The sequence below is a fragment of the Manacus vitellinus genome, unplaced genomic scaffold (assembly GCF_001715985.3).
Source record: "Manacus vitellinus isolate BGI_N305 unplaced genomic scaffold, ASM171598v3 scaffold_1_pilon, whole genome shotgun sequence".
Lineage (NCBI taxonomy): Eukaryota > Metazoa > Chordata > Aves > Passeriformes > Pipridae > Manacus > Manacus vitellinus.
This window is the reverse complement of record NW_021939396.1, coordinates 45323405-45346900: the sequence shown is the minus strand read 5'-3', so window position 1 is coordinate 45346900 and position 23496 is coordinate 45323405. Positions and strand designations below refer to the sequence as shown.

The window sequence follows — 23496 nt, the reverse complement described above, 5'->3', positions numbered from 1 at the left end:
TTTCAGAAACATAGTTCTTTCTACTTAGGTTCCTAGGTTTCTTTGGAGCTAGGAGATACTGAAAGCATGGAGTGGCATGGGAAATCTGGCCATAAGACAAATGCAGACACTTGGGTTTAGCTTCTCACATTGGGACATTTTGAATGTTTTTTCCTCTTCTCCTATGGAAATCACTGGTGAAACTTCCCACTGAAGTCAAGCTGGATCCCAAGTTTGTAAATCCTGACATATTAATAGGGAGAAGAAAATGCAGAACATAAGATAGAAAAGGGAGCCTTCAACCTGCTAAACAAGGCTAAAACACAAATCTAGTGGTTATGTTAAACAGTCCAAATGAAAATTATCCAAATGTACAGGATTATAGGAGAAGAAAGAAAACAGACAACTGAAAAGAGATGATGAAAAATGGGCTAAGGGAGGAGGAAGATATAAAAGGTGGGAAATGAATGGGAAAATCCACGTGGGGATGAGAGGCCAAAAAAAGATGTAAAAGGAGGACACAAGTGAAACACAGGTGGTGCCGGGTGTGGAACGGACTGAGGGGCGTTGAAATCAGGGTCTGAGCATCATAGACAGTAGGAAGAGACACCTCTGAGGAGTACAGACACCTCCAGAGAGGCCGGAAAATGTCTGAGCTGTCTGTGGTCTCTATGGAAAAAGATGTAGGGGTAATGGGGCAGGGAAGGAATGGAGGGGGGTCCCTTATCTTGGCCATCTTGCTGGACGTGCCCCAGGGACCAAGCCTGGACAGGTGCTGCAGGAGACCCTGTTTTTCCTGAGGGGCTTTAGGGCTTCCTGCAGGACTGAAGAGCCCAGGGCAGGGGTATGCTGCATGGTGAGCGAGGCAGACCCAGGTGGCTTCTCCAGCACATCATCTTGCACTGTCACCACCCTGCTGCTCCCAGCCCACGATCCAGCACTGGGGGGGTACCCCTGGCCTGAGCAGGCAGCCAGAGCTGCAGCCTGTGCTGCCTCTACACCCCTACATGACACATAGATGGTTGGGAGCCAGAAGACTTAGGAGTTTCTGAGCTAACCCAGGAGGGCAGCTCTCCCCATAGACCCAGCCCCACAACCACGAAGCAGCTCAGTGACAACACGCGGTGCTCCCTGTCCACCAGGTTTTAAACCAGGTCCGTGCGTACAAAGCTGGGAGCACAGTTTTGACCTCTCCTCCTGTCCCTGTCCTCTCTCCTGCACTCAGAAGGTTTTGGCCAGGGTCTCAGCAGCAGAGGGACATGTCCCCCACTGCTTCTCCCCCCCTTTGGTGAAATACTAATCAACACACCACTTCGGCAAGGAGACAAATGCCTCAGGTTCAGAAAACACATTTTGGACTTCTAAGATGAGTGAAATGAGGCAGCTGCCCATTGTGGGCAATTTAGCTTAATGTGATATTGAATTCAGCTGTTTAATACACCCAGATGCTCCAGCAGTGAGTGTATTAAAAAAAACCTAAGTCCAATAAATAATGGAGATGTGAAAAGGGTTTTTTTCTGTTTGTCTCCTTTTTTAATGAAAATGGCAAACTCACTAATTTGCTACTGTACATCTGCATCAGTTATTTAACATGACATCTTGCTGTAGTAATAATCCATCAACATCCAGTATTACATATGGATTCATAAAAAGGTTTATGCTTGTGTTGGTGCATTTGCTGCCTGCCAAACCAATTATATACATTTTACAATAAATTATACATATTGAACTAAGAACCTGCTGTGCCAATTGCTCACATTTTTGTAGGGGAAAAATGTGGTCATGGAGTGATTTTTTTTCTTTTTAAGCATAGTGAGAACACGGCAGAAGAGGATGCTATGTCTTCAGTTTTTCAGAGCTGAAAAATCAATAGTTAGCCCTGCAATCAGTAAAACAAACAAAAGAAATCAGGAAGAACAAAATTTGGGGAGGCTTTCTCTGGCATGTTCTTGCCCCTCTTTAGGCATCTATGTCTTAACTTGGCGAGGTATGGAAATATAAACACAATTTCAGTACTGCGAGTGTCCCATTGAAATAAAGACCAAACTTCTACTGTACGACCGCTAAGGATCCCCTGAAATGTCTTCCCAAATCGGGACCCTACAAGAGAGCTGTGAAAAAGCCCTTGCATCTACCTTTCTGAAGCTCTTCTTTGTTTGTTCTTCAGCAACAGTGTAATTAGGAGCCGCAGCTTCACTGTTCACAGGATTTCCATGAGTAATACTTTAAATATATTTTATTACATCAAGCCAAGCACTGGCACCTGATGGCTTTCAACTCCCAGTAGGACAGAATCCTCAGTCTGCTCCCTACTGTAAAAAAAGGTAAAAGATTTCTCTTGACGGAAAAAAAAAAAAAAGAGACAGCAGAATTAAAACCCCAGACAATATGACAATGGCACCAAGTAAGGGGGTAGGGCCACATTTCACTCTCCTTGAGGAACCTTTCACATCTCAGTCAGTCCAGTCTCCTTGGAAATGACAGAAAACATAGAATGGCTGAGGCTGGAAGGGATCTCTAGAGATCATCTCATCCATCCCCCCTGTGAAAGCAGAGCCATCTTGAGCCAGTTGCCCAGGACAGTGTCCAGATAGCTTTTGAAGATCTCCAGGGGACCCAGAGGATTTGCTAGTGGAGCAGGGACCTGAGCACCCAGGACGCCTTGCTGCCAGCAGCACCCTCCCAGCCCTGCAGCCCCCTACAGCCCTCTACAGTAAGTATTGGTGCTGTCCTGGGTTGCAGCCCTGTCTTGCTGCTGCAGAGTTACAGCCACATACTTTTTTGGGTTGTTTCTCCTCACTGGTGCTGCTCTTGTAGCTCTAACTCACACAGAAAGGCCCCCTGAGCTGGGAGGACACCATCACAAAGGGGCCCTTCGTCACTGATGACATTCAGTCACTACATCTGCTGTGCAGAGCACCAGCTGGACCAGCAGAGGCTGGACCAGGCTGGACCAGCAGAGGCTGCTGAGGCAAAAATAAAGCCAATCCAAACATCGAGAATGAGTAAATGCCCTAATTTTTAAAGGCATGCATTGAAAGGAGTGGTTCATCTTGAACTGCAGCTGCTATTAGGCCAATGAGAAAGGCAAGAAAATAAGCAACAACCAAAGATGTGGCCAAATCTCTCAAGTTAAAAAATAGATGTGCTTTTTAAATGAAGGCATATCAACTAAAAGAGTCTATAAAAAAACCGCAAAGATAAAGAGTGGCATTTACAACTAACATGTGCAGAAACATCCTGCTCCCCATCATGCTATGGCTCTGTATCATGTCTTTGATGGAGGAGATTAGAAAAAGACCCGTAGTATACACAACAGGGAACAGGAAAGCAGCATTTCCTAAACACTTTTAAAAAATGCACTTTTTTTCACTAGCAAAACAAACTATATGCTATTCTGATTGTTTTATTATCTCAGCTTTGCCCTTTGGGCTTAGTGGATATATTAACAGTAAGCAGGTAAAGACCTAAGAATAATTTAAAATAGGGTTTACAGCAGCCACAGATCTAGATTTCTGCTGTGGTATGGTGAAAAAGACAGAAATGCTCTATTAAATTTAGTGAAAAAGACAGTTGTGTTTAAATGTGTTAGTGAGAAGAGGCTGAGGCTACATGTGGCCGTGAATTCTCTGCCAAGCTGGCACATGAACGAGGTGGTGCAATGGGTTTGGTCTCACAAAGAAGGTCCTTCCTCAGAGCCTGACATTCCTTCGCTCTCCAAAGAGCAATGGAGGATTTTTCCCTTTCAGAAAGTGGCAGATCAATCAGGAATGAACTTGAACACATGAAACATGTGAAAACTACGAAGTTACATGCACTGTATTTGGTTTTTCTTAAACATTGTTTCTTTGTACTTCCTTGCTAGCCTTCAAAGTACGCCAAGTACTCTGCTCATGCAATATCTGGTTTCAGGCAAACCAGCATGGCAGTTTGCCTGAGTTGAGAAAATATGCTTGAAGTCTGCATTCACAGGCGGCTTCAACATCCTAAGGAAAATGCTTTGTTTTTGTAGCCTGAAAGCATGTCACAAACATGAATAGAATTATACACTCGCTCTCCCTCACCCTCAATCCTCTTTACCTTAGGAAAAAATTATACACTTCCAATTACAGGGCCAGTTAAAATCAATACAAAGGTGGGAGAAAACAGATCATTTTTCTTATGGAAGTAACTGTTTTCATTAATTTTTCATTAGTCCTGCTTTTGTTGTGCTATCCATCACTGAAGGAGCTGGTATGCAGTAGATTACATTTAGGTTATCTTACATGCTTCCAGGATTTAGTAGATATTGCCCGATAAAGCTGCGAGCTTTATGGCTTTAACTTACATCTATCAATAATGCATCAGAAGAGAATTTTTCTGCAGAACAGCTGTCCCTGAGCCAAGCAGCTTTCTTTTGGAATAGCTGCACTGGTTACAGTGGAGATGATAGCACAGCTTTTAAACCACTCATCTAAAGGCTACAACTCTGAGAAAGAAGAGCAGATGCTTAAGGAGGAAGATAACCCATGAGGGTTTGAGCCCTAGTTTCTTGCTGTTGTCATTTTTATTGTGGAGCATTTGAAGCTGGGAGCCAGCCATGCCTTGCCTCATTTCAGCAACCACACCTGAAAAACATTCCTGCCATCCTGGCATGTGTCAGGATTTTGTTGTGACCACTATGTGAATAAACAAAGCTCTTTCACAAACTACACTGAAGCTTTCCCCTCCTCCCATTTTAATGCCTGAGTTCTGTATAAAGGAACTAAAACAAACAGAAAATGATAGTCCCTACTGAAGAGCTGAGCCAGAGGAAGAAGATGACGTAGACCATCAATAGACTTTACTTAAAACACTAAAGGTAAGAGAAAATTTATTTTATTTATTTTTCTCCCACTTTGGAAGGAATTAGAAAAAAACCCAAAAGGTACATTAAGCCTAACATGGTTGTAGTGTAACCTTTTAAGCTTATTCAGACATCCCAGGCATGCCTTCTATTTGCTTGAGCAGCTCGCAACTCTCAGCTTTAAAAAACCCCCCATATTTCACAGTGCCTCATCGATTCCAACCTCTTTCTATACTTCAAGAGAGCTTTTGGAGAGCATGGCAGCTAAGTGAGACTGCAGATGTGCAGTTTGCCACCCAGGTGGGTGACAGTCGAGCCTCTTCAGCGTCCCCAGCTGCAAGGTAGGTTTATTGCTACTTTCTTCCCTTAGAGGTAGAGAGATGCTTAATTGAAGGTTTGTACAATGCTTTGAAGAGACCAAGCACTGCATTTAGGGCCAAAATTATTACTCTTGAGATGCCCAGGCACAGCCCTGAGGAGAAGAAAAACAAACCTCCTGAACTGGAGAAAGCAAGGGAAAGAAATGCACAGCTGCTTTTGGTTTTAATGTGAGGCACACAGAACTACAGTATTTACTCAGAACTGAAGTATTTGTTCAGAAGCAGCAGGGATTAGTGAAATCGCAGCTCCAGATCTTCCAAACTAGCATCCATGCTCTGCTTGTTTTGCCTTTTGTTTTTGCAATTTCTTGGAGGTTTATCAAACAAAGTATCAAACATCCACTGGTGATCCTCGCTAAGTCCTCTGGTTTGAACTGAAGTCAAAATGAGTGCAGTTCATGAGTTTAGGGGACTTCAGCACATGCAGTTTTTGTTTGAAGTCAATGTCTGCCTGCCTTTTAGACTGCATCCTAATGGCAAGGAAGCAAGGCCAGCCATCCCACATTATGCACTTTCCTCAGGAAAATTAATAACAACACTGACAAGCTACATAACAGAAGCCAGACGACCATTTAGGGTTGTAGATGAGATCATTTATCAGTCCAAACTCCAGAGCACAAGAGACAAATTTCCCTTCCTCAATCTCTCCCCAAACCATCAAGCCAGAGCTATGCTCTGAGGACCACAGGGCATGGCTCGATGGGCTGGGCAAGGTCACCAACACCCCATGCTCCCCAAGAAGCAAAAAACCCCAGCCTGTTCACACCAGCAACAGCCTCTCCAGAGAGAAGAACTCATGTACAGAGGGCTTGAGTGAGCCTGAGAGAGAAGAGTCTGATCAACCCACGCTTCCTCTGACCTGAAGTGGAATAAATCTGTAATTTTAGAAGTGACAGGTAACAGAGATGACAATACTATTGCTGTTGATGCAATGATACTGACAGTCAATGACCACACTGTACCTCTTTGACTCCTAACTTGGGTGTGAGGCAAGTTCACCATGAGTGCAGATGGCAGAAGATGGGATCTGGCCCACAATCTCTGACATCATCTGCAAAATAATACACTCTTCACTATTTTAGGAGCACAGGACTTGTATTAAGTCCTGTCAACAAATGTAAAAAAAAAAAATAAATTACAGATTCAAGAAAATGTGGAATTTTCCCCATCTGTCAGAGGACATCTTCATTTCTGGAGCCCCTCCTTGTGCAAACTGAAGATACTTCAGCAGGTTGGTATTAGGGTTTCCCTCCAGCATCGATGTAGCATTCTAGTTACCAGCTAGCAGAGCTAGCTCAGCTTACGAGAGGATGAACTTGTGTACTATGAATGTACCTGCATCTTTTTTTTTTTCTTTTGTAAGGGGAGTAGGGATATGATTTTAGCAGTTTCAGTCTCAAATAAAGGATCCCATATGCTCAGTCTGTTTTGGGGTCTTCAAAAACCAGATCAGTGGGATAGCAGCCAAAGCCAACACAGGGACCTGATGCAATTTATTGATTTTTGGTGGTGGTGATCCCTCCAGACCCTCAAGAAATAATAAACCACTCAAACTGAAGTCTGAGAACAAGCAACTGGTCTACAGGCCCTAAGGATGTCTTGGTTTCATTTCCACTGTAAATAAACCTCAGGCAGCATGAATGCCGACATACAAATACCAGTTGTCCCTAGAAATAATTCATAATACAAAATTCTGCAGTGAAGAAATGACAGATGGAAATAAATGCTTTCATTTCTCTGAAAAAGGGACCATCCATCAACAAAAATTCCTTTCTCAGACCCCCAGATCCAACCTTTCCTTACTCAAGTCATACAACGTGAACATTAAAGAAGAATTCACTTGAAAAGTCATTTTGGGTGGCAGTAAAAACCCTGTTAATTAGTATAGCAGTCAATTTTTAAAGGTTGCTGCAAAAAATTATGCTCATGAACAAAATGCTTCTCTTCAAATTGAAATCAGTGCCTGCTCAGCATAAAGAAAAATAATTGAATGGGTGGCTCAACTTTCATGCTTTCAGAGGTAAGTTGTCCCCATTGGTTTTCATTATGGATTCTATCAGGCATCATAAAACAATGCCTCAGCTGTACTTGCTTGTGCCAGTCAAGCACTGAGATGATCAGCTTTCTTCTATGGACTTGTGGCAACAGAGAGGAAAAACATTCATTGGGCCAGACTACCTGGCCAATAAGTACCTGGAGACAGAATAAATTAGCAGTACCTATTTACAAGTACTGCTTCCAGAAAGAGAGATTAACCTTGTGACTAAGCAGGACTTCACTGTCTCCAGAGCAGAAGAAATTAGCTCAGTCTTCAACGGGACATTCACAGTTTTAAGGTTCATCCAAGCATGTCAGGATCCATACTTACATTACGCAGCTGTTTGGTATATTAAGAAGGCAATAGGGGAAGAACTAAACCCTGGGTCGATGATTATTGCAGAAATTCAATATTCAGAATACCAAAAACGAAGGTGAAGACCCAGTTCCTTTGCCTGTGTCTCACTGTGGGACAGGGCATTGGATGCCATCTGCAATCTCTGCACGTCCACAGCAGTGCTCCTGGCAACTGCTTAACCAGCTTGCCGAAGTACAACATTTGTAGCTACTGCTCACTGCCGCTCTTCCTCTGTTATTAAATACAGCACCACTAATTGCATAAAATGGAGTCATACTTTTTAATAAAAAATTAGATAAATTTAAACTATTGTACATGTCAAAATTATTAACCTCCAGAGACAAGCTGAGCACAATCTGGTCCTTCTTGGTTCCCCCCACTCGCTTGCCTTCCTGGATATATTGCTCATTTGTTGAGCAGCTTTTCTAAAGAACATTTTAAAAACACATGATTCCAAACCTCAGTTGCAAACGGGACTAATCTCATTTGCTCTCTAAATATCTACAGCTAGCTTATTCCTGCATACATTTTTCATCAGCCATCACTTTGAATATTCATGACCTCTTACTCCTAGACCACACTGTAACTGCAGAGACACTTACATTCAGGGGCTCAGAGTGATTTTTGACTCCATCAACAACGAATGTAGGCTCAGTGGGAGGATGACTGGCCAGCCAAGGATTTGGGAGGAGCACGGAGGTATCCTCAGTGTCATTGACTTGGACAGGTACATGCTGAGCACGCAAAACCACTGGCTGAGCACAACCTGCTGGCTTTGGGAGCTGCATGCCCCCCCAGCTCCAGTCTGCAGTGGAGCATGTGCCCATACGTAAACCTGGTGGCTAGCAGGGCAGGTCTGGATGTGAAAGTACCTTTGGGCTGAACAGTGTTAACATCCCCAGGTCCACTGCAGAGGCCCTAGAAAGTGAGGCTCCACCTGGAAGTGCAGGGAGGGTCTCTGCAGCAGTCTCTGAAGAATCACGTCGCCTTGCACCGGTACCCACGTACTCTCAAACCCCCAGGGACTGGTATCTTACTGGACATGACAAATTTCATACCACTTGAGATGGTTTGAATATCTGCTAAAAAATATTTATTTCCCAGGGTTCTAGATTTCTGACCTCTATGCAAGCTAACAACCAAATTGTGGGCAGTAAGAGCAAGCATTTGTTTATTTTGTAAGAGGACTTATTGCTGCTAATTGAAAACAAGCATTTTCAATAAGGCAGCTGTTTCAGTACTGTGAATAGACAGATCAGCATCACACTGAAGATCTAATAACCCGCTAATGAACCTTACTTTTTAGAGCCCCCTCCCTCACCCATTTTCACATTTCAGTAATTTCAAAACCAACAATATGTGCTGCCAGAGAGTTATTTAAGGATGTCCCCTAACGTCTTTTAATGAAAACCAGAAAAATTGTAACTTTTTCCTTAGTTATCAGAGTATATTAAAAGCCTTGTTACACGTATTTAACAATTTCTTTTTTTTTCTTTTCTTAAATAAATAGCAAAGTGTCACCAAAATTAATGGAACGCGAGCACCATCGCATTGATAGAAATTTCCATACTAGGATGAATACACACTCATATTCAGTAATATTGCATAAAAAGATACTTTGGAGGAAAGGTGGCAATTGCTGGTGCATCTCAGGTGGTGAAAGCATCAACCTGTGAAAGGTCTCTGCAGTGGTATCGTGATATGTTGCCTTTGCAAAACCTCAGAGGCCTGAACCAGGTGGCTGCAGAGGTGGCCTCAGTGAGATGCTGCAAGAGAGCAACTTGCAGGACATCCAACGCAGGACATAGACTTACCTACTGCCCGCTACCAAGAGCAGCACAGCCGATGGCGTGACACAAGCGGCTGTCGCTCTCTAGGCAGGAGAACAATGGCTTGAAACGAGGGAAATTAACAACATTAAAACCAAACAGGCTGACTAACACTCAGCAAGGCAAGGGCTTGGAGAGTTGAAGCTGCCATCTCCTTAATCAGGAGGGAATGATGCAAGGAGTCACTGTTACATTGACGGTTACAGAACCAGGTGTCCTTTTCTGATGGGTTTCCCCGGGCTGAGCTGGTGTTATTGTCACATTTGACCAACAGCTTCTCTTCCAACTGAGACAAAACTTAAAAAAGACACAGTGCTGAAGAAATACCAGCCACATGTGCCACACCAGACAGATCCCTCAACAGCCTCTGCTGCCTTTAACTCACTCCACCATGCGCAGGCAGCACTGCCTACTTGCTGCTTTGCCAGAGTGGCCACCCCTCCACACGGTGGAGTGTAGTGCAGTCCCACCTCTCTGCTTCTGTTGGCTTAAACCAGACCCTTGTTCTTTTAAACAGGAGTTTATTGTATTTAATACATTATAAAATTTGAAAAAATTGTAGGAAAGCAGCAGATTCAAACCAGAGCATCTCTACCAAATATTAATTATTCTGGCCCCCTTTGAAAAACACAAAACAAAAACAACAAAAAAACTAATTCAAAAGAAAAGTTAACCTTTCACATCTGTGAGGGCAGACAAAAAGTGTGCGACTTCTGTACAAACTACATTTAAAATTCAGTTGACAAGCTTTCCAATGCCATGGATGGTCATCTCCTGAACACCTCCCCAACCACCTCTAAAAAAGACAGACATAAACCTCCATATGCAAATAAAGTTGAATCAAGGTGTGTACACATTAAAAAGTGGATGGCTGTTTGGCAATGGAAAATGGGTGAAGAGTAGTCTATGAACCCCCCATGGCAATGGCTTGTACACCGTTAAGTGGGCCCGGGTAGGGCCTAGGACACTTAATGGCCATCACAGCACCAACCTCATCTACCACTTTTTTTTCATTGCATTTCCTACCCCTTGACATATACATACATATATATATGTACAGACATACATATACATACATATTTTTTATGTGTGTGTGTTTTCTTTTATATCTTGAGGTTATTATTATTATCATCACTACTATTCCAAGTGTTCCCATATGAATTCAGGTGTGGTCTCTATATTCGATATAAATGCGTCTTTTATTCAATTTTAGTTCCAGGACTTGTTTGGAGTCCAAACTGCACATGAAAAGTCCCCTTTTGTTTTCCTCTTTGCTTTCTTCTTTTTTTTTTTTTTTCTGCATAAAGAAACATGTCCATTTTAGTCCAGAGGCTCTTGCTTTATTCGAATGACAGAGGGTGCACGAGATGTCCTTCTGAGTTCTCGTCTCAGTACGTATTCACTGAATTGGGAAGAGTCCACCCCACCTCCACATGAGCCAACAATCTCAAACCCTCTTTGCTGTAACCTCTCAAGTACCTGCAAAAAAGAGGAAACAAACACTAACATATAAGTAAATAAACAGATTATTTGCTGTCCAATGATAATAACTGGTGTTTTCAAATGGATTCAGCTAGGAAACAAAAGTGGTTACACAGCCTAATTGTATTGGACTGATTTCTGCCAACTATGGCCACTGAGCAATTAAGAAGAAAAATGAAGGATTGCACAGCCAGTGTGGGCAGATTTCTCAACTAAATGGTGACAATGTAGATACCATGGTCATAATTTCAAAAAAGTTATCATGATATTTACTGGAGACTTAAAAACCAACTGTGATTCTGAAGGTTTGTGGTTACAGTTACCTATGGTAAAATCTGAGACCTTTTAACTTTAGTTATGGAACTAATGAGTTCTGTTTATTCACTTTCTTTCCTCCTTTTTCACAAAGCCAGAGTGTTGCTTCCAGTGGGAAATATGATGGCAAAAATAAGAAAGAAAAAAAAAGAAAAACAATATCCACAAGTTAAAAAGAAGAGACGGGCAGGGCTCTTGGAGTGGCAGGGGGATGCACCCAACACAGCTCACTCAACAAATGATGGTGCAAAGACCTCAGCTCCCAGCACTGGCTCCAGTGCTTAGGAGGCTGCTTAGAGCATGGTCTCCTTCCACACCACTATTCCACCTTTTTTAAATGACCCATGTTCACACTGGTTTACCGTAACTGCAGGTCTGAGACATTCTTTCCTTTATTTACACTCTTTGTTACTTTTATGATCATCTATTCTGCTGCCTGGACTTCCTTTGCCTCACCTATGAAGGAGACTCTTCCAGGGATTCACCAGGGTCAGCTGTGACAGCCACCAACCCCAAGGAGGAGGCTAATGCTCCTGGATCCCACAGGACATGGGACCCTCTGTTCAGCAGAACAGGACCTCATCAAGGTTGTGCTGGGAGCAGGTGCCTCCCAAGGCTTTCCTAGCTATTTCACCACTTGTCAAATTGGCTTGCATGGGTGCTGGGACAGCACGGGCAAGCAGAACAGCAGAAGTCTGCAAAGGATTATGGTGGGTGCAGAAGCAAGCTGTGGTTCAAAAATGCTTCAAAGACATGCTGTGTTTTTACATAAAATGCTCCAGGTCGGCAAATGTTTTTTGAAATTACCTGAGCATGGCTAATTACACAGCAGACATATCAAAAAGAAAGGGTTGGAAAAAGAGGCTCAGAAACACCAATTGAAACACCTGTGCAATTTTTGTTTACCCTGTTCTTTAGCTTTTAGCAACATAAGCCAAAATTCCCACTCCTGCCCTCCCAAATATCTCAGTGTAAGCCACCTAGATAGAACAGGAGAGCTTGGGTCCTGAGAAAAAATGTGGGGGAAGTAACTCTGTAAACTAGCACAGCCCTGGACAAAACATTTGGTCTGTACCTCACTCTCTGCTTAGACTGTCTATTGGTAGTCCCTGTCCTGTCTCACATTGTTATTAGGACTGGGAGATGCTTATGTCCCCCCAAAATGGAAGATGCAGCATTATTAATGTGAGATCATCATCTCTCTTGAAGCCTGTGCATATTTTGCCACTCTGACTCAGGTTTTTCACATCAGTAAATATGCTTGGCAATTCTTATTTGTGAAACAAAAATGTAAGCATCAGAATAAGTGACAAAACGCTGAAGGATACAACTCCTTTGAGAACTATCATATGACATGTAGCTAAATAACCCTCCTTGAAAGTCCTATCCCTTTTCAGTTGTAATCCTATATCCAAGGCTGTTCTAAATTTGCATTAATGGCTATGACAAAAGCCATTTTGATGTTTCAGTATGACAGCAAAGCCAGTAAGAGACAACTGTCCAAGCGTAACATGAGTTATCTAGACCTATCTAGATACTTTTAGACAGGTCTACCAGACACTTATGTTAAGTGCTAGCACAAGTGCAGTGCCTGGCCAGCCTTCAGTCCATGCCCCAGTGCTCAGCTTGCTTCATCTAGAGAAAAGGAGAATCAGGTTTGACCTTATCACTCTACAACTACCTGAAAGGAGGTTGTAGCCATTTGAGGGTTGGCCTCTTATCCCAGGCAAATAGTGACAGGACAAGAGGAAATAGCCTCAAGTTGTGCTGCTGGGGGTTCAGGTTGGACATCAGGAGGAATTTCTTCACTGAAAGGGTGGTTGAGCATTGGAATGGACCGCCCAGGGAAATGGTGGAGTCACCATCCCTGGAAGTGTTCAAGGCATGACTGAACGTGGCACTTAGTGCTGTGGTTTAGTTGACATGGTGGTGTTTTGTTCAAAGGTTGTGATGCCTTAGAATTCTCCAGAATTCTAAGGCATTAGCAGGACTTGGTGATCTTTTCCAACCTTAATGATTCTATGATTCTTTACCTGGACAGAAGGACCTGGCAGATGAAAAGACAGCAAGTTTAGCTTGCAAACCTGTTCTCTATAAGAATTCTCTCATGAGTCTGCAGAGTTTAGGAGGTGTGTCCAAACCTAACAGCATTGATTGTGCTAGTGATGATTCCAGATGTGAAGTGGTCACACTCCAAAGTGTCGCCTATGCAGGATGTCTAACTAGGTGCAGGTAGGTGTGTGAGGTTGGTTATTTTTAACCAAAAAAGGACAAAACACATGACCCTGTTATAATTATTCCAGAAATTACCTACATTTATCTCCCAGGTTTTTTCTTAATAATTTTGTATTTTAGACATTGCTATATTCAATCATAGTTGAAAGGGACCTTTAAAGGTCATCTAGTCCAATCCCTCTGCAATAAGCAGGGATGCCTTCAACTAGATCAGGTTGCTCAGAGCCCTCTCCAGCCTCACGTTGAATGCTTCCAGGGATGGGGCATCCACCACCTCTCAGGGCAACCTGTTCCAGTGTTTCACTGTAAAATTTTCCTCCTCTTATCTAGTCCATATCTACCCTATTGTAGTTTAAAATCATTACCCCTTGTCCTATCAATCCCAACAGGCCTCTACTATGCCATAAAAAATTAGGAAAAACCACTGGAAGTGAAAGCGAAGGGTCTTTCCTGAGACCACAGAAAATTTTAACACTACTGTAGTTTGCTTGCAAAGAGACTTGGGGAATATATGTAATTAAATCAAGAAAGACGTCCTGACGCACAGAAGCAAATAACTAGCTTAAAGCCTCCAGCTGATTTTGTTCATCAAAACACTCCAGTGACATGGACGAGGGTCAGCCCACTGGTACCTGGCCAGCAGGCTCCCTTTCAAAAGATGCATATGTGATTTCCTACCTGAACTGAGTTGAGGTGACAGTATCCGTTCAGTGGAAATCGGATGACGTGCGTTGAGTCGTGATTCCAGCCGGCGTTGACAGAATTACACATCACATCGCCGATTTCTGGAAACACTTCTTCTATCAATGACTTATCGCCACTCAGTGTAATCCTCTCTCCAAGATCTGGGGCAACCCGCACCACCAGGCACTCACAAGACTTTGTGAAGCGGCCACTCTCCCGGTCCTGTTTCCACCTTTCCATCTCTCCCAGCATGGGCTGAAGCTGGAAATACTTCGCTTCTTCATATAACAAACTGTAGTCCTGAAAGACACATGCATTACTGTGCACAATTAAGAAAGAGGCATTGCTAATGTGGCACTTAATGTATATGGTTATTCAGGCCAACACCACTCTAGGTCTGCAACCCTTCAGACATAGCTACTAATTACTGTGTAGGAAGTGTAATAAAATAACAGAACAAGGAAAAAATAACCATTAGCCACTTGAAACGGGCTGAGTATAGCAGCACTTTTGTGGGGAGGGAGAGGCTATGCTTGCTCAACTCCCTTCTGCAAAAAAATCCAGGCAAAAAAAAAAAAAAATCTCACTTTTCCCCATATTTTATCCCTATAGTGATGTCATAGAATAATGACCTCATTGAACAGATGGAACAGAATTCAATCAGGATTCAGAAAATTCATCACTAGGATCCATCGCGTCTTACAGCAACACTAGCAGGCATTGTAACAGGTATAAGAATGTAAATGAGGGTGCCTGCAATGGTTGTTAGTGTAAAATGATTCTGATATTTGCATAATGTTTGCACATATTACTGCATTTTAAAAATTAAGTATTTTTTAATACCTCCCCATTTTGCCACTAGTATTGTTTACTACATTGTCTCAATGCCAGAGCAGAGAGAATGCATTTCTAGGCATAGCCAGCACAGAAGTAATTTAGAACTGATGATGTGGAGTCTGCCTACTGCCATTTTTTAAATTTAAAAACCATTTAAAAAAAAAATCTTGTTTTTCTAGGTTTAAGAGCATAAAATTATTTGGAAAATATTTATACAGAGAAAAGTGATACATGAGAATTAGGGAAAACAGAAACAAAGAGAAGACTGCTAACAATCAATATAGTCCTGAATTTGAGCTAGAAACCACATACTTGATGTGAATGGGACACCTAAATCAAGCTTAAAATACTGCTTACGTTTAATGCATAACAAAAAACATCACCTACTCTCTATATTTCTAAGAAACATGAAGTGCTGTTTATTTTAATCGCTGATTTTTTTGTACACCTTTGAGCACCACTGGGGAAGACACCCCTTTGAACATCAGAGTTGGGTGAACTTGCCAGGAGTTGCATTTTTAATTTCGGCACAGCTACAGTACATTTATGTGTTTAAAAGGCTCTACACATGTAATTTCTTAATATTGTATGAAAGGTGGCTTTTCCTTTTCCCGTATTTCTGATTACCTCCAGGATAAGCGCCAAGAGCAGCACAAAGATGCCCTAAGACTTCAAAAGAGGGAAATTATCAGCTGGTTCCAAACTCCCACATTTTTCAGGGAGATCTACCCTTGTCACAGCATGGGAGCAACAAGGATGCGTCTACAGCAGATGACTCAAAGGTTGCTGAAATTCAGCTCTTGAACTCAACCTCACACCTATTATGCCCCAAACACCTGAAAAGCTGTCTCAGATACATGGGACAAAAGGCAGCATACCAGTGTGAACAGCTCTAACCCTTCCCCATCACTTCTCCTGTTCAATCCCAATTGCTGTATTTCCCACAGTGAACTAGGGGCACAGCCAGCTGCACTGATGTGTGTTCATTAAGTAATGATAAAGATCTGTTCTGATTGCAACTATGGTCCCCAGCTTTCTGTCACCACATATACACCCACATACCTACTAGCAGATAAACATCACATGCAGTCTGAAGCTCTGCCTCTGCAGACTAATGTCTAACATGGTGAACTACCACAAATTTGTTATTGAAAAGAAAAAAAAGCAGGATCTTTAATAAGGTTTAAATAATGAACATGGAACTACTCATCCCTGACTTCTCTCAAATTCCAAAATTAGACTTGCAGTATGCCTTCAAGAGTCTGAGAGAGAAAATATTCTATGACTTAATGCTCAAATATTACCACGTATGCAGTTTATTTTGTCAATACTGTGATTCCCACAACATTTTCTTAATTTCAGTGTGGGAATGGAAACTGGAGCTGCTGCAATCAGAGGAGAAGCATAAAAACGGATGAGAGGACAAGTCATCAGCCAAGCTCATGAGCAGTCAGTTGCAGACTGTAACATCCTTTCTGTTTCCATCAGTACCCTACAATATTAATTTCCCAAGGTCAAACCTGGCAAGGTTGCTTCATTACACTAGAGTCAGGAGGGGAAAATTTAATACTGATGCCACTCTAGGAAAGGAAGATACCACTTTAGCAACTCCATGCTTACTTTTGCCACGTACATGAAATCAAACACACCATACCCTGCAAGTCCCTCTTCCCTGTCTAGGGCTCTCTGACTACACACCAGATCCTTGCTTTACCAAGGATCATGCAAAACACCCGAGTCCCTTGAAATCTCACCTTGAAATCATCAGGAATGAGGAGTTTCGATGTCCTTAAGAAATTCAAGATATATCTGAACATCTGCCCGTCTCTGTCAATGAAATAATGCTGCTTGAGACTGTCGAGGACAATGGGCTCTGTGCCATCAAAAAGCCGGCCAATTCTGGAGAGGAAACAAGAGAAGAGTAGCAGAGTCAAACCAAACTCAGCTCAAGAGTTGCTCAAATGGCCCAACGCTACAAAACCCTCTCACACATACTTCACCGAAGCAGCTCTGTGGCTCTGCTCCATAAGAAAAGGGTTGTTTTCAAACTATGGTTTAAGCCACATTTTCCAGTATGGCCTCAGGAACTTCCAAGCAGCACAGCAGGGGAAGTGGATGGGAGGTGGAAGAAAAGTAGTCAGGGCAGCAGCTTCTTGGACCCACCTCACTGCCCAAATCTGTGTCTCATGAGATGACACAATTATTTTGGGCACCTCTTTTGATTGCTCCCTTCAGCACACCCCATCCACTCTAGATGCTCCAACACCATTGATTGACTCATTCTGCTTTCCAGAGCACTGCACAGTGAACTTCATCTAGTTTGGAAACTGTACCTGGGAAATAAGTTTGTTTTGGTTGTTTGCTTGGTTTTTGTTTGTTTGTTTTTTACACCCAGATCACCTTTTGGATACCACTACTGCAACCAACGCTAAGGCAGGCACAGCTGAGGGGCAGCACATTGTGGGAATATGAAGATGGGGGTATGAAAGTGATAACACTTCAACGTGAGCTAATGATTTAATGTAAAAGTTAACCGGTTGTGGCAGGTATCAATCAGAACTCTCTATAGCAATCTAGAAAAATGTCACAATTCTTAGAGACCACCTACTGACCACCAGAACCACACAGTTACCTAGAGAGCCTCTGCTTGCCAGCAGGCCTTGCAGCATCAACCTCTGGGTGCACATACATTTCTGGATGCGGGTCTCTCAAAACAGCTTTAGTTAGAGCAAGAGGAAGGGCTGAAAACTCCAAACAAAACCCTCAGAGTAACACGAAATAAATGTTTCAATTCTACACTGGGGCATTTGCAAAACAGTCCTGAGTCAGTGGTGGTTTCCCAATGAAATGAGCAGGAGTGACTGGTAGGTCTAATTTTGTGTGCCTGCTCATATGCCTGTACATGCAATGTGGAAGTACTTTTTGAATCTTTCCAACACCAGAACTGTAAACAAATGGTCTCGAAATAGCTCACTTGTGATACGTCAAACAGACACGCCATGTGAAACACTGCCAACAATTTGGGGCACAATTTCAGAGCTTTGTCACAACCTGCTACATTCTGTAATATTCTGCAGATACCTCATTTCCAATATTTTAAAGGAAAGTCTTGTTCATACATAGTTTTCTTTCCCAACATAACCAATCTGTTTTGAGAATCAGCACAGCAAAACCTCCACAGTTTACTAGAGAGCATACAATAGTATTACCAGACATCAGCATGGAGGTAGGGGACCAACAGACACTTTTATTTCCTGATCACACTCAGTTTGTGGTATAGGTAAGGTACAAGTCTATTTTCTCAGAAAAAAAGGATAGAGCAAGCACAATAAACAGTCATGGCATACTCTTTTTGTTTTAAAAGAAGTGAATAAACAACCATTCCCCACCTCCAGTCGGAAAAAAAAAAAAGCCACCAAAAACTCAGAGGTTACGAGCCCTCCTGGCTGCAGGAAGCATCCCATGCTGAGAGATGCCACATCCCTTGGCCAGCAGAAGGCAATTTTCAGGAGGGGTTCAAGAGGCAAAAGACAGAAGTGGTTCCCAAAGAGGGGGAGGCAGCAGGGCTTGCAGCAGCATCTCAGGGAACTGCAGAGAGTCAGAGTTCCAGGTGACTCTGCACAGTGTTACACCCACAGCCACACACTTTCCCTTTGAAAATGGCACAGACAATCCAAATTGAGTTTGGAGTGATGTCTGTGCCCTGAGCAGGTACATATACAAGTTCTGAACAGAATACAAGTCTCATCTATAGTTTCTCACCGGCTGAGAGGAGACTAGGAAATAAAATCCCATTAACCTCAGTTGGCCATTAACAATTCTGTAATAAATGCCTGAATCAAATCAAGTCACATGAAATCCATAGCATATAAGGAATGAAATATATTTTGCAGCATGATCAAGTACAAAACATTTCTGTTAAAAGCCATCCCTTAGAACTATTCAAGCCTTCTTCCTCGAAGACTTGTTACTGCCTGCCCTGCTGCTCAAAATTTAAGCTGCGAAAGCCCATATAATACAGGCTCCTGTTGACTAGGGAGATGAACCACATTTTATGTCTGAAATGGAAGTACTCAGCATTTAGAATTAATTTTCCCCTATACTCAAGCAAGTCATCTTGAAATGTATCATGGAATTCACACACAAAACATGTATTTGGCCAAGTCAGTCATTACTGAAATGTATAATTGTAATTGCTTTCTGCAGCATTTTCCTAGTTCTAAATTACTTATATAATTACATATTTTAAACCTCTAGGCTTTTTGTCTCCATTTTATTAATTGTTTAGAGAAGAGCAAGATACTATCAGAGGATGGAGCCTTCTGACAAAACCATAATGCTGAGGAGAGCACACAGCCATTGGGAATGCTACCTGGGACCTCAAAGGCTTCGGGCATGGGCTGGAAGCATTAACTGAAAACACTGCCTTAGTGCTCGGCTGCAGCAGCAAAACCCCAGGAATTGCAAAGTCCCAATTCCCTTCTGGCTCCCCTCCCAGGATCACTTTGCAATACACAACTGCACTTTCACATACTAAAACAGTTTTGGAAGGGTAGACCCCCAGCAGAGAGGCTCCTGTAAACAAAATTAAAGCTTTCTTTTCATTTTGAGATGGAAAAACATAGATTCCCGCATCCTTCACATGGCCTTCAGGGAAAAACTTGAGATAATATGGGATCCAAATCTGATGACATGGTCCTGCTCCTAAGCTGCATTTGCTACACCCATCAGGAGAGGAGACTGGGCTATGCCAGGATCCAGGGAACAACCAGCATCTTCCCCCTCCAGCCTCACCACGCATTCTTGGGTTCCTAGAGGCAGTGGCAAGCTCCCTCCTGTGCCTCAGTTGGCAACTCTTTTATATGACACAATCTGAGCAACCATCCTCCCTGTAGCTCTGCTGGTACTCCTGCTTGGTCTCACACTGCAAACATAAATGCTTAAGAGACACCAGTTTGCTGGCACAAGAAAGGACTGGTAAATCATTCTTATTTTAATTATTTTAATTTCACTTCCCAAGAACACCTGAAAGATGTTTTTCCCCATCTTCTTCTTGACAATATTGGCTGATGATTGGCAAAGACACCTTCTTTGTTTTGAATGACAAATACATAACAGCAAAATGGATTTTTGAAATAGGAAAACGCTCTGAAGGAGGCTTGCAAAATAAGCTGATAATTATATACAGAATTAGCCAAATATCAAGGGTAAAGGATAAGAAACTGTAGTCCATTTACACGAAAACGTGCTTCTGAAATATTTAATTAAAACTAACAGGCTGAAATTTTCTATGTATCAAGAAAATTAATGTCCCATGGGTTGAAAGTGCGACCTCCAATGGGTAATAATTAATGTCTGTGGCTTTAAGTATCATATTCCACTGTCAGAATAGGGTTGAAAATATAACCAGTGGAAAATCCTGCTTCCATTGAGAATTTGGTTTTACTTTAAGGACACAAACCTGGGTCAAGCCTGGTGTACGGCCAAGCCACAAGCCTGGGTTTAGTGGAGAAAAAACAACAGGGCATGTAAAAGATCATTGTTCTAATTCCATAAAATACTACAGAGATGGATCTTTCTTCCCACACACCAGCACTCCCATAACAGCATTTCTAGACCAAGAAGCTAGCACGGGAAGATGACATTGCTTACAGGATTTCTCAAATTCTTCAGAATCAAGTCCTGCTTCTCAAGTATAAAAATATACTCAGTCTGCAGCAAAACTGTATACACAGTGTGTTTATAACTTTGCTCTCTCAGTGTATAAATATTTATATATATTATTATACACATAAAGGGAAAAGACTTCGCTTTAGTATATTATGCCTCAGCTGAGAATGTGGGAAGGCAGCAACAATTAGGAACAAGATGGTCAATATAAAGTAAACAAGATGACTATGGCAAAACTCAGTGCCAAGAAAAATGACACAGTTCTGCATGGCTTCACTGGACAAAGCTAAAATTCTTCCCTTTTGTAATCAAAGGAATAAGCATGCAGAATATTACATCACTTGCAAACTAAGGCACAAATAAACCTCTTTTTTCTCTGAGAAAATAAACGTTTCTTACAATTGAATACATTCAGTATATTATTTCTCATTTTAACTTCTTTATCAGAGAACACTATGAACTCAAAAGTAACTGAAAATCTTTTGCAATAAACTACTTTCAACGGTTCCTTAGCTGTTAAGATTTCCCTGCCCCCCATGTCTTTCATAGAACAACAAAAAGGGATCAAAACTGGTGCCAAGTCCTTTTATTAACCCACTGGAGGGAACCGTGCAGCAGGAGGAGCATCCGCAGTGCCCTGCCACCTGCAATTCCATCCTAATGGTAAGGCAAGTAACTGCCTCAGACTTCACCAGGGTTGGATATTCAGCAGCAGGCAAAGAGCAAAATACGCATGAAAACAGATCTCTCTCCCCCCAGTAATGAATCACATGGCAAAGAACAGGTATTTTATTTGAAATCTTACTCACTTGGTTGGAGCCATTGTGGTAAAGTGATTAGGAGTTTGGCCCTTAGAAGTTAAGTGCAAGTTTTATTATAACATCATTATATTTACATGGCTAATGGGAATGCTTATTTAACACTCTGGGGTGCGTGGAGAGTGAGTTGAAACAGGTTTTTACTTTTTTTTTCTCTGCAACTTTTTAGTCCAAGCTGTCCTTATTAATCTCTTTTCATTTTCTTTTACTGAGAGCTCAAAGGCAATTTGCATAAGAGCCCATTATAAATCAGATCTGTTTAATAGTATGCTCATCTCATGGCTATTTAATTTTACTTCCTCATATGTCTAAATTATACAATTTTGCACTGTCCCCTAGAAGCCAGTACAGTTGAAGAGGGATCCATGCCAGGGAGAAATGCTATCCTACCCAAGTAGAGAATGATGAGGTTTCTATTCTTTTTTTCAGAGGACCACTTTGACAGTATCAGCCTGCTCTTCTTTTTTGAATACCTCACATCATTTGGATCCACAGAGACCAAATACATAGCAACCTTTATAACTCTGCATAACAAAAGTTGGCTCATAAACATAACAGAATACATTCGCAATTTTCAGGAACATATATTATGAAAACCGCATTTTAACCAAATACGCTGTTGTAATCTCTTGCTCTCAGTGCTATTGTAATTTGTTCTTATCTCTTCCTTCTTACATTTAATTTAAGGTTTCATGTCCATGAGTCTCAGGAATTCCTTGGCACAGATAGTTCCTACATTATGAGAAGAGGCATGAATACAATTATTATAAAGCACAGGTAACAGGGGAAAAATGTACTAAAACCTAAAGTCTCATTAAACCTTCTATAGAAAAAGTATTTATATAGGAGCCAAAATGACAGAGAAAGAAGAATGAACTGGCGGAGGTATTAAAACACCAGTTCTTAAGAGATTTAAAAAAAAAGTTACATGGCATTTTAAAGAAGAGATGAATGCCCAATACTGAGTCAAACAGATGTCAAACCTTTGCGGAAATATTTGCTAAAGACTAAGGAACTGAATAATCTACATGGAGAAAATTTCAAACATCTTAAGATTGTTATTTCAGCATGAAAGTAAAAGAAACAGTAGGGGCAAGTTCAGAGCGTTAATAAAACATTTAGAAGAAATCGAGATAGACTAAAATAGGTGAATAATCTTAAAGACAGAGTAAAGCATGTGAGAAGCAGATGGGAAGGATCTGAAATGATGAGTGATGTGGTACCATCAGGGAATGCATCAGAGACAAAAAAAAAGAAAAAAGAGAAAAACATGGGATTTGCTATAACCTGCCTGATCAGAGGCAGCATCAGGAGTAGAGATGAAAGGAAATCAGACATATTACAAAATGAACTAATAGTCACTGGATGTAATCCACACGGACAAACTGACACATTAACTGGAAAAGGATAAATTGCACAACATCATGTAGTCATGTTGCAGGAATGCTACTTACACGAGAACAAACTACGTCTTTCTACGCCACAGATGATCATGGAACAAGCAAGACATTTAACTTAAGGACAGTTGACCAGAAGTGGATACATGGGTCACAGGGAACACTGGGGTGCATTGAAAAATTGATGGCCAAGGCTCCAGAAGTCAGCAGAAGCACCTTAATCTCTGTTTTTACTGAAAAGGAAGTTTTTCCAAGAAAAATTAAAACCTGTATTTTTCCCACTAAACAGGTGACCCATCTACCTAGGAGATTCACAGCAGAACTAATAATTACACTATGACATAGAGCTGATACAGTAACTTCCCTGATGTACATAACATACTGATTGATGACTAGTCAATTTGGTGGGTGCGGGGTGCCTGAATGTTCAACAGAAGCAAATCAAAAAACATAGGCTCTGTCACAGCCTTCTCCTGGGATGATCAAATCCCCATTCCCAAACTTAGGACCATCATCCACCCAGACCCAAATGGCATTTGTAGAAATGCTGACATTTGAGAAAAGAGAGGAATAAATAGTTGGGATGGGATGTCAAGAGCTAGTGACTCACGACCAGAAGACGATATCTGTGGGCAGATGGAAACCATCTC

At 41.8% G+C, this 23496-nt stretch overlaps 1 protein-coding gene across 3 annotated transcripts in view; it reads right to left on the bottom strand.

Moving 5' to 3' along the window:
• Nucleotides 1-9915: 9915 nt before the first annotated feature.
• The window catches only part of KCTD1 (potassium channel tetramerization domain containing 1), a 68521-nt gene continuing 54940 nt past the window's right edge, over nucleotides 9916-23496 (bottom strand). For all 3 annotated transcript variants that reach the window (XM_018080766.2, XM_018080774.1, XM_018080757.1), the window contains 3 exons: nucleotides 16716-16860; nucleotides 14119-14424; nucleotides 9916-10887 (listed from right to left, as the gene is read on the bottom strand). In XM_018080766.2, the coding sequence (XP_017936255.1) occupies nucleotides 10729-10887; nucleotides 14119-14424; nucleotides 16716-16860 (610 nt within the window). In that variant the 3' untranslated portion in view covers nucleotides 9916-10728. The remainder of the gene's footprint in view (nucleotides 10888-14118; nucleotides 14425-16715; nucleotides 16861-23496) is intronic.